At 36.2% G+C, this 13,161-nt stretch overlaps 1 protein-coding gene across 3 annotated transcripts; it reads left to right on the forward strand.

The window, feature by feature from the left end:
• Window positions 1-7,477, forward strand: LOC124862902. Of its 3 annotated transcripts, none has more exons than XM_047357100.1 (13): window positions 1-1,513; window positions 1,668-1,777; window positions 1,918-2,046; window positions 2,136-2,187; window positions 2,301-2,351; window positions 2,443-2,518; window positions 3,318-3,344; window positions 3,536-3,607; window positions 3,685-3,747; window positions 4,215-4,277; window positions 5,459-5,527; window positions 5,814-5,913; window positions 6,024-7,477. In XM_047357100.1, the coding sequence occupies exons 1-13, from the start codon at window positions 1,438-1,440 to the stop codon at window positions 6,072-6,074; spliced, it is 939 nt and encodes a 312-aa protein (XP_047213056.1). In that variant the 5' UTR covers window positions 1-1,437; the 3' UTR covers window positions 6,075-7,477. The 3 variants fall into 3 exon arrangements, with proteins under 3 accessions (XP_047213056.1, XP_047213055.1, XP_047213057.1); XM_047357099.1 differs by having other exon boundaries at window positions 4-1,513; window positions 3,264-3,344; XM_047357101.1 differs by having other exon boundaries at window positions 1,380-1,423; window positions 3,264-3,344.
• The last annotated feature ends 5,684 nt before the right edge of the window (window positions 7,478-13,161 follow it).

The following is a 13,161-nucleotide window of genomic DNA, read 5'->3' on the forward strand; positions in this document are numbered from 1 at the left end:
TGGACACTGCAGAAAATGTTGTGCTTTAACACTAAAAGCTAAATAGTTAATGGTATTAATTCATATAGTGTTTTCTAGTTATACTGACCACTTAAACCACTTTACACTAAAGCCACATTCACCCAGTTGCACTCACAAATGCACACACACTCATACACAGATATGCAGAATGGGAGGTAACATGAGGTTAGTGTCTTGCCCTCGGGGCACATTGACATGTGCCAGGAGGAAGCTGGAATTCAACCCAAAACTTTGAGATTGCAAGACAGCAACTCTACCAACTCAAATATGGCATTACAAAACTTGTTTTCTGGTATACAGAGTATTCTGTATGTAGACCAAAAATGTCAGTTTCGGTCTCATTTTCCATCTTTGATGTATCCCCTACATGGCTGGTGGCCATAAATTCGTGAGATCCCCAAAGCGTGGGACTTCGTTTTACAAGCCTAATCAGTTTTTAACTTCTCCACAACTTTGGTAAATGGTAATTTTACTCTCTTTGGCCTTCACAAAACAGCTGCATTTATTTGCATTTGTTGTTTAATGGATAATTCCACCACCACCTCACATTTTCACTGCACACTTTTACTCAAAATACATTGGACCAAGAGCTTTTACCCTCACATCCACACCTGCTGTGATGGGGTCATCTTTATTTATGAGTTATCATGCCAAAATATAATAATATCATAAAAAAATCAAGGTGAGTAAATCCCTTTGACCTTTATCATACTCTTAATTTATGCCGGTGTGAGATAGGAAACTTGATGGTAGCATTTGGAAGCCTGTTTCCGATATGACTCGGATATCATTATTTGAGAGAGACAGAGAAGGGTAGAAGAGAAAGTTGGAGGAAGTGAGAGGCAGAAAAAACAGACATTGTCAGGGAGACAGAAAGAGGCAGCATACTGAGTTACACAGGGTGTTTTCTGTCTTTTCTCAGTGGACCAGAGAAGATGCTATCTAAATTATGTGTACTAGATCGTAGAAACTTCTGCTTTATCTTTGCTGTGTGCACTGGCATTTGTGTGTTTGTTTTTGAAAAAGAAAAACTACAATGGCCACAATGAAAACCAAGAGCTATTATCAACTGATTATAATATTTTGGAGGTTTTATCATATTCTGACCACAAACTTTTCTTTAATGATATAAAAAATACAAACAAAACATTTATTGAATCTTTATTTATTCAAATTTGTTCCACTGTGTTTTAAATACATCACCAAATTACAAAACTCATACTGCTAAACAGCATATTTAAGTTGTTACAGAACTTTATGACCTTGTTTTTATGTCTCTGACCCACATGACAAGGGCCTCCCCTTGTGTCTGGTGTGTAAAACAGCAGGAGTAAAGGATATGAAATTATGCAACCTACTTTGAGGAAGTAGCATTGCATTTTTTGAAGACACCATTTTGAATGTAGGCGCTTCAAAATGAGTTTTCAAATTTTATTAAGGATTACCTCTTTAATCCTATTGGAATGTGTCAGACACACATCTGGTACCTCAGGTAAGAGGTGGAAAATCAGAAATAACTATTTCTAACCGGCTTTTTTGTGTTTTTATTGACGTACACCCTGTACCGAGTTGCCGGCCCAGATTTCTCTGTTTTTATTCTTGTAAGATTATTTTTTGTTATTCACAATCTATTTGCTTTCTAACAGGATGCTTACTGGAAAACACAACCTGTACTGACATTCGTGTTGCTGAGGGATTTAGATTTAAACACCAATGCCCAGAAGGCAGCGAGATTTCTGTTGAAGCAACCGATAAGGTATGTTTATGAGTAGTTCATTCTTTGTTTTAAGAATTCAGTTTGTCATATTGTAATCAATTTTAAGTCTTTATTTAGAAAACGGTATGATAGAGGAAGTTAAAGAAGAGAATGTGAAGGTATTTGTTTTTTTTAAACAGACCCATCTTGCCATGGCCGATTTACGCAAACAGTCTTTCAGTCATGTGGCTGATATAGTGAAAATGGACAACCATTCAGTGATCACAAAAACCTGCCAAGATCTAATCTTTACATGCACAATTGTTACTGTAAGTATATTTTAATCAAAGTCTTGAAGAATGGAGATTATTCTGTATATCCTGACCGCTCTCAAATTAAACTTTAATTCTTTTCATAGGAAAATCTTGTCCACCTTGGAGAGAAGTGTGTGAACATCAAAACCAGCAGTGGTAATATCTAGCAAAAAATACTTTGTGTCTCAGCAATCTTCTCTCATTACACTACATTGTCATTACACTATCTATATCTATGTAATTATAAATATACCCCTTCCTCATTTCAGCATGGAATGCTTCCTTATTTCAACCAGATGATTTTAGTTTGAGGCCTGAATGTGAGTGAAAGCACATGTGATGTTATTTTTTCTACCTTAGAGCTGTTCAACATTTTCTCCTCACTATATGTTCATTGTTTCTGTCACCTAGACATTGCAGCCATCCCAATCTTTGTTTTTTCTGCACTGCTCCTTATCTCTTACTGTTGCTGGAAAAAAGAACAGGGGTGAGTCAATTTTTTTACATATAAATCCGTAAATTTATTAAGGGCCTGAGAGTGTATAAACATTTTTTTTTTTTACAGGAGCTTTTTATTTCTCAAGGTATTGCCCTGATCTTAGCATCATAACTTTGACACCTATAGTAGCTTCTTGGAGGCCATAAATCACAATATGTGGTGAAAAATGACACTTCAGTTGCAGGTTAAATAACAGAGTTGAGCCTTTGTTCAATCAAATATTGGAAACATTATGAAACACATAAATGCCTAATTATTCAGAATCATATTTAGTTTAAAACCTGACATTAAAAGAACAATACAGTTGGCCACTTTCAGCCCTAATTTGACTCTGCATGCTGAGATTTTCAATCTCATCATGGGGGATCAGTTTGTCAGAGATCAGGAGAAAACTTCTGCTGTATCCTTTTTTTCCTTTTGGGCCTTATTTCATCCTCATTTGTATCATTTGTATCAGCATTCTCCTTGGGCACTGCCATCTTGAATCATCACTGTTGCCATCTATATGTGAATGCAAAATTGCCTGCAGCACTGGTGCTGTTTTGATTTCACTACTTAAAGTACATTAAGTGTAAGTACATGTAGGCAGGGGAGTTGGGACCTTCTTGCTTTGTAACCTGTAGCTCATAAAACCAGTCAAACCTCAGTTTTAGAAATTGAGGAGCTGGGCCCTGACTGAATTCACTAATTCAGTGCTATTAATAGATTCAAGACTGTTGTTTATTTCTTTAAGGAATCAACTGAATGCAACGTATTTGAGATATGTTATCACCTGTTCCTGTTTCAGAAGGGTGATTTTCCACAGCGTCCCTAGGTAAGTCTTATTATGTTTTAATCAGTTTTGTCTAAATGCAAGAAATACACTGTAATCAGTAGGTTGCAGTTAGTTAGGAAAGGGAGTTTCTATCTTTAAAAATAGTCACGTCCCTGAATATATTGTCTTTAATAAATACCTACTAATTTAACTTATTTCAGCTACTTAATGTGCATGAATTTCCCCTTAAGAAACCAAGAAGGAAGTGGATTCCCAATGGTTGGAACAAGAGATTTAGCAGGACAGCACAACGGTGACATCAGGTATGTTAACTTTTGAAACTACTTTCAGAAAAGATTGCTGAAGGTAAAAACTTACTAGTTTATCCTGAATATAACAGGAATGGAAGAGATCCACGTGGAAGTGGTGAAACCGACCAACACACACTTGAAAGCGTTATCAGGTTAGATTGACACCTTCGTAGTTAAAAATCTTTATCTGCTCTGACCCCTTTTCTTACGTTGTTTGTCAGGATTGACAAAGTGTGTCTGTGTGAATTTATCAACATCATGGAGTCTAGATTTTAATTTGCTAAAAGCTATTGATTCTTCAGCTGATGTCAAAGCTCCTTAGATCCTAGTTTCTTGAAAATGATCACAAAATCCAAAAAACTTATTAAAACTAGTTACATTTGCATTCTTTCCCCACAAGTTTAGGTTGAATTGCCACTATACCAGGGTACCTTCTAAAAGAGTTGTTTGTTACTTTTTAATACCTGTTTTGTAGTGGAGACATGGGAGCTCCCAACAACACTGATGCCAGCCCAGAGAACAGTTGCGCTTACCATACCATAACCATAATGTGTTCAATATTAATTATTATATTTATGACTTGACAGTGTTACCTGGAAATAACTTTTGTGTATTTCAGCTTCAGGAACATGAGAGAAGATCCAGGAGGCATAAATGGAACTGCAGGAAGAGAAATTAAAAGGTATGTTGAAAAAAGAACATATATACATTGCCTTGCGAAAGTACTCGGCCCCTTCAACTGGTCAACCTCTCGCCACATTTCAGTTAGGGATGTTTAAAGCTTGGGAAATCTTTTTGTATCCAAATCCGGCTTTAAACTTCTCTACAACAGTATCTCGGACCTGCCTGGTGTGTTCCTTGGTCTTCATGATGCTCTCTGCGCTTTGAACAGAACCCTGAGACTATCACAGAGCAGGTGCATTTATACAGAGACTTGATTACACACAGGTGGATTCTATTTATCATCATCAGTCATTTAGGACAACATTGGATCATTCAGAGATCCTCACTGAACTTCTGGAGTGAGTTTGCTGCACTGAAAGTAAGGGGGCCAAATAATATTGCACACCCCACTTTTCAGTTTTTTATTTGTTGAAAAGGTTTGACACATCCAATAAATTTCATTCCACTTCACGATTGTGTCCCACTTGTTGTTGATTCTTCACAAAAAATTTGAATTTTATATCTTTATGTTTGAAGCCTGAAATGTGGCAAGAGGTTGACCAGTTCAAGGGGGCCGAGTACTTTTGCAAGGCACTGTAGATATATATATATATATATATATATATATATATACATACAGAGAGAAAGAGAGAGAGACGGCCAAAGGTCAATATTTCAGTCACCACAGCAAAAAATGGCTATTTTATAGAATCTAAAATATAAAACCTATTTAAAGTTATTTTACAATTCTTTGTTTGCTTCATTATTGCATATGTGTTCATTCGCCGTTTTGATGCCTTCAGTAAAAAATTACGTGTGTGTATGTGTACATATTTATGTATGCTTGCTATTTTTATGAAAGTAAAAAAAAAAAACTACGTAACTTAAGAAAAATATCTATATATGTTGGTAAATGTAATGTATAAAGTTATGTCCAAGCACCCAATTTACTACTGTAGCTTAAGATGTGCTGGTCAGAAGTAACAAGCATGAGCTACAAAGGAAATAAGCTGCATGAGAGGTGGAAAAAATAACAGCATGAAACAGTGTGAAAAGCAAAACGAGATAAAATAGCCAACCATGAGGCACAAACATGAAACATTGTGATATGGCCTAGTAAAATGGTTTGTCATTCTCACCTTGTTGTGTTTCTGTTTCTGTCTGATAAATGATAACCACTGACTACCTCTCCATGATCAGGGAGCTGGATGGTGGAGGGGCTGCTCCACATCGTCAGGCTGAAGAACAGCCACTGCTGCCAGATCAACGGTGAGGCTGCCACTTGCCGTGTTGATGCACCTTCAAATGTGTGACCAAAGGGAAACCTGAGACATGTACCAGTTTCCGGTCTGCCTAGCATGTTTTTTTCTTTGATTTGGCCCTGCTGCTCTTCAAGATTCCAAGGGGGAAATTTAAGTGCTTTCTCTACCACGCCATTAGCACACAGCCTAGTTTAAACTTTTGAACTTCTTATCTCTACTTTAAAAATGAGCAAATACCACATGTTGCTGTTATAATGCAGCATCTAAAAGTTTCATTTCATGTCTGTCTCCAGAGCTGCCAGCGAAGGTTTAGACATGGCGGGTGAAGCTGTAGCTTTGGTGAACGAGCTTAGCATCGACCAGGACCGAATCAGCAGGTGCTCTGCTGCACCAGTGAGTTGGGAAATATATTAATGTTATTATAATAAGGTTTTTTTTATTGTTCAAATGTTCTTTTGTTTGTTTGTTGTTATTTACTCTCTTAATTTTTTTTGTTTTTGCAGGATACTGACGTGGAGTCAATACGTTGTGGAAATCCAACAAGCAAAATATAATAGATAATAATGATTTATTATAATAATACATATAAATATTATATTATATATATAATAATAATAATAATAATCACAGTCACTATGTAAGACATTTACTGACATGTCCTTTAGGGTTAGCTTTTTGTCTTAAGACTAATACTAATAAGAATATTTCAGAAGTATGAGTCAATGGTCTTGAAAACAAATTTAAAAACGTAAATGGAAATGTTTGGTTGTTTTGGTTCAGATTTGGAAATTATTGCTATTTGCAAACTAAGTGCATCAACTAAATGTACTTACAGCTTAGCTGTTTGATAAGGCAAGTATTACTCTATTTTTTCTGTATGAAAATACTGACTGCTGAGCTTGACCAAAGGGGTGGGTGAACCACATACATGTCAGAAATGTGCTGCATACCTGTGAGGACTAAAGAAAAACAAAATTACACTATATAAAGCTTATTATGAATATGTTTGCCTAAAATAAAGGCAATTTCTTTATAAATTATGTACATTATGTAATGTATTACAGTTAAGCCCAACATCATTCCTCTGGCAGATTTTTTCTCACTGGAAGTGATAACATTATAGAACCAGATTTCTGACTTAAATCATAGTTTCTGTGGAGGAAGCTAAAGATTAGGATGATGGCAAGTAGTCCTCCCAACCTCAAAGACTTGGAGCTCATAACCAAAGATAAATGATCAAAAAATCTGCAGAAATTTGCAAAAAAAAGCTGGTCCGCAGTTAAAAAGTTACTGTTACTGTTACTTATTTGTTACTGCTGTAAAGTCAATAAGGATGTTTCTGTTGAATAAATGAGAAGGGTTTAAATATTTTTTTACAGGGCATTCTTTAACTAAATGTAAAAGAAAATATCAATTATGATTTTTAAATTGATATTCTTTTTATTTGTTATATTATCTTTTGAGAGATGTCTCGTTTCCTCTCAGAAATAACATTCTTGGTTGAATGAAACAAGTATTGTTTTAAATCTAAATCTGCCAGGAGAATTATTCTGGGTAAGAATTCATACAGTTAAGTCTGTATTTTTTAGGATTGCAACAAACTAATTGTCAACAATACTATAAATGTATTCCTTTTAAATTTGCTAAGCTTATTTATTTCCATTTTCTTTTGCACATAATATAAATCTTAGTATATTTAACTATTATTACAGGAAATGTTTGTGACAAATTTACAGTTTTCAAGTTTTTACAATAGTAATATTTTTTGGGAAACACACACGTGTGTATACTTCATGTCAATCTAGTTCTTTGTAAGTTTTTTTTTTTCATTTTATTGTGACAGCATGTTTATATTATTGCTTTTATTAATCAATCTGTTTTGTTGTATCTATAACTGCCTCATAACTGTAATCTCCTTTTGACTTTCAAATCTCAAATAAACGTATTTTCCAATGTATTCCACTGCTGGATCACATCCATTCTTCACTGTTCTGTGTAACCCAGCACTTTTTGGACTTTTACACAAGGTGGCAGTAAACAATCATCCGTTGTTGAAGCACTCAGAAACACAGTCAACAGTGATTTGTCTTTTATTAGGCTGATTGAGTTATTCAAATGAAATTGTGTTTTTATTCCAGATTGCAGAGGAATTTCCAACTGATCCCAGTTAAACTTTGGATTTTTGTCATCAGTCACTGTGAAAGTAACAACATGCTTTTGCTGAAGGAAAAAAACTAAATCTCTGTCACAGTACAGTTGATTGACTATTGTGTGATCCCTGTGTGCAATCAGGGAGTGTGTTTGGGTTGGTCTCTGTGTTCTCATACTGTAAAGTGCTCAGGCCTAAGCAATAAAGGGACTGTAAGTGCAGTGCACATCATTTGGTAATTCAAGTGTTAAATGATGTATGTCACAGGCTGGTTGCTCCTGTGGCTTGATGTATGGTAGTAATTATAGTCATACACAAACACATAAGAGCTCATGCTGAACTTAATACATCTCCTCTCTATCTCCTGGGATCTGCTGACAGTTGCTGTGAGCCTTGGTTTGTCAATGTCTGACTCTATTTTAAGCTTCCCTAAATGTGCAGTGACCTTGAAAAAGCCCCTTTTCTTTACTTTCAGATAGTCTGAATGCCAGGAAGTGAGCGTGGCAGGGGTTGCATGCTTTGTTGCTCATGTCTGTTATATTTGTGCAGGAAGGTGTTACAGTTGCATTGGTGAAAAGAGGGTGATTGAATGGTCAATGCCTTCAAGTTTAGTCTCTTAGGGAGTGTCAGGGAAAGGACATGAACAAGGCTGACCTGATGCATGGATAGGTGGCGCCTGCACATGTAAAACATACATCTTTAGCACACAGTATGGCAATTGTTTGAACCTATGTGTGGATGCGGTTAATTTTTGGACATTTGTGAAATAGTTATTAATCCTTGAGCAAATAAATGGAACGTAGTGAGAGCCGAGCACAAATCACTAAAGATGTGGGTTAAGGAAAGCTACAAAGCATATGTTTTAACGAGCCATCCTTAACTGATCTAGCGGATCATCATTTTTTATTCTTACTCTGGAGAGTGCTGCTGTGCAGCACCTTGGCGAATAGTGTACAAACGGTGTTGCATTGAGGAAATCAGTAATCTGCACTCACAGTGCAGTTATTAAAAGATTACATGAGGGATCACACCACACAGTATGATTAATTAACCTTGACTGATGCTTTAGAAAGCCGAACACAGCAGAGTAATTATCCCCACAGGTCCGTGTGTACCTATACAAACATATATAGGACGCTCTGTAAGCACCACGATAGCTGGTCTTTACAATATTTACTTACTTTTGTGAAGCAAAGCCCTGCTCAACCTTTCCTTCAGGAACCAAAAGCTATTTAACATTTTCACCAATTTGCTTCTCTTTGCTATGTCTATGATCACTTTATAGTGTATGCTTTGAATACAGATCATTGTTTGAGCATAATCCCCATCCCTACCACCTGGTCAAATCTGCTTATGCATGCTGTGTGGCTCATAGGCGTGCTGACTCAGGAAGGAAATTAGCTGCTTGGCCTCAGTATCCTGTATCCCATGATACTTCAGTGAACAGCACAATACAGTTTGGACCAACTGGAACACCCAATGAATTAAACATAACCTCTGCATGTAAAGATAACTTTTCAAATCCACTTTGTATTGTAAGGCAGGGAGTTAATTTTAATATAGAATTGCAGAGAATTAATTATAACTTTGGGTGGTTATTACCTTTTTATCACTCAGGCACATAACAAGCACACAAGCAATTAGGGCGCGACAGCTCGCGACTACTTCCACATTAGCACAAAATATTTTACACCTTCAGAACATCTCCAGAAAAATCCCTCAAGCATGAGTGAATATTCTTAATATTTTTCTATTATTATGTGCTGATACAAGGTCGCTCCGACCTGCAATGACGAAAACACTGACAGAAATCTATCCCCGTTGGCCCAGACTGCTACCAGAGGAATGACTGTGAGGAGGAAATAATCAAATCAGAGAAATTGTCTTTATGCCAGTATGCAAATAGATCCAAAAATATATTTACAATCATGTTAAAAAGAAAATACACTTTGTTAAAATTGATAAAGTCCTAAATATTTGGTCTTCAAAGGTTTAAAACTAGGTAAGCAACAATTAACATCACTCTGTGTGTTTAAATTATTTAACATAATGACACTAAATTGCAAATGCAGAGTGTTAAAAAACTACTTCCCTCTGCCTGAGTATCTTATAGAACTCTTTTTAGCTCTGGTAACTTGAAGAAATCATCATAAGCATGACTTGATCAGCCTTTCACAAATTGTGGAGCAGTTCTAGTTGTGTTTGCATTACAGTTTTGCTACATTAAGACAAGCAGATATTTGTTTTCTGCACAGCTCTCAAGGTCTATTTTTTAGTAGGTCATTTGCGTCACCTTGTTTCTTTTCTTTTTAAGTCATTCTGTGGTAGATCTGCGGCTGTGATTGTGATAACTATCCTGTTGCATGACCCAATTTTGGCTAAGTCTCAGCTGTCGGGCAGATGGCCTCAAATTTGGCTAGAACACTTACATTTGCAGAGACTTTAGGGATTTAGACTGTTTGATTACAGCCAACACGGTAAGGCCAAACGCAATAGTGAAATGTCTTAATGTTTGTTTAGTTTGTCGTCAGGACATTTTTCTATTCATATAGTTTGTTTAAATGCATCTTTGGAAACACAAGCTGTGCTGCCATGATCTGTTCAAAATGGAGAGGTTTTCCCTTCTCATCCTATCCAGTCTTCTTTATTTGCACTTTAATGATCTGTAGCACTTGACCTTCAAACAGAAGCTGCAAGAGATTTAGCTTATAAATCTAAATTTACGGTAACCTTGCTGGGATGTCCACTCTTGCGAAGTTTTGCGAGTCTCTTTAATGTTTCGAACTTCTGACTAATTTTGCTCATGACAGAATAATGACTGCAGGTTGATAGGAAGTGCCCTCATAATCTCCCTCAGATTCATAAGAAGCAACAGGTTTTTCTCTAAGAACATTGGTGACATGTTCCTTCTTTTCACTTTGTGTTATCATTCAAAACAGCAAACTGCCAAAAAGGCTTTAATGGAGGTACTTATGCTGACTAATGATCACTTAATTAAGTGCCTTTGATGAGCATGACCTGACTGCTGCTTACCCATTTATGGAAAACTGAAAGAGTGTGGTTAATTTCTGACACCATACTTTTTTCATAAAGGAAAAAACATCATTGGAAAACGTTATGTGTTGTACAACTGAGGTTATTTTCAACTGATGTTTCAGATTGGACCAGACAAAGTATTAAATTATAAAAAATGCCTGGGTATATATAAACCGTATAACTGAAAGAGAGTTTACTTACATTTTAACATGATTGTAAATAAGTTTACAAATATCTCAGTGGTACATGAGAAATAAAAGTATAAATAGTTGACAATTCTGTCTGATGACAGAATAGAATCCTTTTTAAACATTTTTAGTCAGCTATTTTCTGACCCAGATTTGTAGTGTACAGATGGTCTTGTGACAAAGTAGCGGGGTTTTCATATTTTTAGATATGAAGAGGTCAAACAATTTTGTGGATTTTTATTTGCCCCCTTTTTTCATCTCCAGTTTTTTTATCACACTTAAATTTTCAGATAAATTCATTTAATATCAGACAAATACACCCTGAGTAAATACAAAAAGCAGTTTTCAGTTGATGATTTAATTTATTAGGGAAAAAATGATTTAAACCAAACTGGCTCTTGATAGTAATTGTCCCTTAAATCTAATAAATGGTTGTGTCAACCTTGGTGGAAACTACTGCGGTGAAACGTTTGCGTTAACTAGCCATGAGTCTTTTGCATTGCATCAAGAAACTTGCCCAACTACTATTTGCAAAATTGTTTTGATTCAAAACTGAATGGATGGTCAAAGGTCAGGGTTTGACTTGGCCACTACAAAACCTTAATTTGGTTTTGAGACATTTAGAGATAGACTCACTGGTGTGCTTTGGATCATTGTCCAGCTGCCTTACCCAAGTGTTCTTGAACTGAAGGTCACAAACTGATGGTCGGACATTCTTCTTCAGGATTTTCTGGCAGAGAACAGAATTCATGGTTTTATCCAGGTCTCAAAGCAGCCTCTGACCATCACATGACCACCACTATGTTTGGCTGTTGTTATGATGTTCTCTTTCCGAAAAACTGTTTCACCATTATTACATGTTTTCTCTATTTGAATAAAATGGCTCTCGCTGTGGTTTGCTGGAGTCCCAGAGAAACAACTTTACAACTGTTTCCAGACTGATAGTTGTGAATGACTGTTTCTCAACTGTATGTGAGTGTCCTTAGATTGGGGCAAAATGTGTTGCTTTTTTAAGATCTATTAGCCTCCTTCATGTTAAGTCAATTCTTACTATTACAGTTCAGACAGTAAACAACCAAGGTGTAGCTAAACACAACGTGGTTAATACAGTAAATTCCTGATTTACTGACAAGGACAACAATTTTTTCACACAGAGCCAAGATGGTGTGGATAGCTTTTTTCCCTTTAAAGTAAAACCATCATTTGAAAAGTACTTTTTACATTTACTCAACTTTTCTTTGTCAGCAATTAAAATGTGTGAGGGAGAAAATACTTTTCCACTGAATACAAATAATTTGTCCATTATTGCATCTGAACATTTTCAGATGGATTCTTGTTTGCTCATTTAGCCTCTTAATGAGGCTCATTGAATCATTCAAATAAAAAAAAGTCAGCTCAACTCAGATGATCAAAAACTGTTCTGTCTACACCAGAGATGCTCTCAAGTCATTTTTTCCAAGTCAAACTAAACTCTCAAGTCTTTTTGCCATATGTCCAAATCAAGTCTCAAGTGAAATGGCTAAAATTTACATTCTCAAATAGTATCCCATGTGGCATTGAATCTCCCTAAAAGCAAGTGCTGCTGTTATTAATCATTTTAAATCATTATCTCCATAGACCCCGATCATAAACTTATGCTCCTCTTTTTTAAGTTTAGTGTATGTTTGACTTCCGAATATGTCTTTTTTGAATCAAACAGTAACACAGTTTTGGAAACGGATCTGGAAAGAACTAAACACATGCCAGTAATGGAAAAAATAATAAAACAGGCTGAGTGGCGTGGAGCCGGTCAAAGAAGAGCCCATGGAAAAGAGGCATAAGGTTCCCAAAAGGGGCTGCTTAGTAGGGGGAACACTGTCCCAACAGTAAGCATGGCATCACAACGGCTTCCTTTGATAATGATAGGAAGGAGGAGGATAAGAGCAACAGTAATTAAGATTACCATAAAGATTTATCTGGTGACAGACAGGATGACCTGAGAAGAACATTAATACTGCTGGGTGCAGCAGCACATGTAGGCATTAAAAAGAAGACCTGACTGAGAGTCTAAGAGACCTCCAAACATTATTCTTATTTTGTATTTGAAATGACCCAAAGGCTTTTATTTCAGAGTTTGGGAGATGTATCATCATCTCCCAAACTCTGAGGATGAGAGGGTTGATGACTAATGAATAGCTCATGATCCCTGCTGAATAAATCAAATAACTCCTTTAACAGGAGAATATGCACATCTGTGTCAGAGCTTTTGTCTGTTCCTTACTTATTGTA

Source organism: Girardinichthys multiradiatus, chromosome X, assembly GCF_021462225.1.
Source record: "Girardinichthys multiradiatus isolate DD_20200921_A chromosome X, DD_fGirMul_XY1, whole genome shotgun sequence".
In the NCBI taxonomy this organism is placed as follows: Eukaryota; Metazoa; Chordata; class Actinopteri; order Cyprinodontiformes; family Goodeidae; genus Girardinichthys; species Girardinichthys multiradiatus.

Excerpts from the sequence above, each read along its gene's own strand:
- LOC124862902 (XM_047357099.1), top strand. The coding sequence starts at position 1,438 with ATGAGTTTTCAAATTTTATTAAGGATTACCTCTTTAATCCTATTGGAA. Across the intron at positions 2,188-2,300 it reads GAACATCAAAACCAGCAGTG|CATGGAATGCTTCCTTATTT; the intron begins GTAATATCTAGC and ends TCCTCATTTCAG. Across the intron at positions 3,748-4,214 it reads ACACTTGAAAGCGTTATCAG|CTTCAGGAACATGAGAGAAG; the intron begins GTTAGATTGACA and ends TGTGTATTTCAG.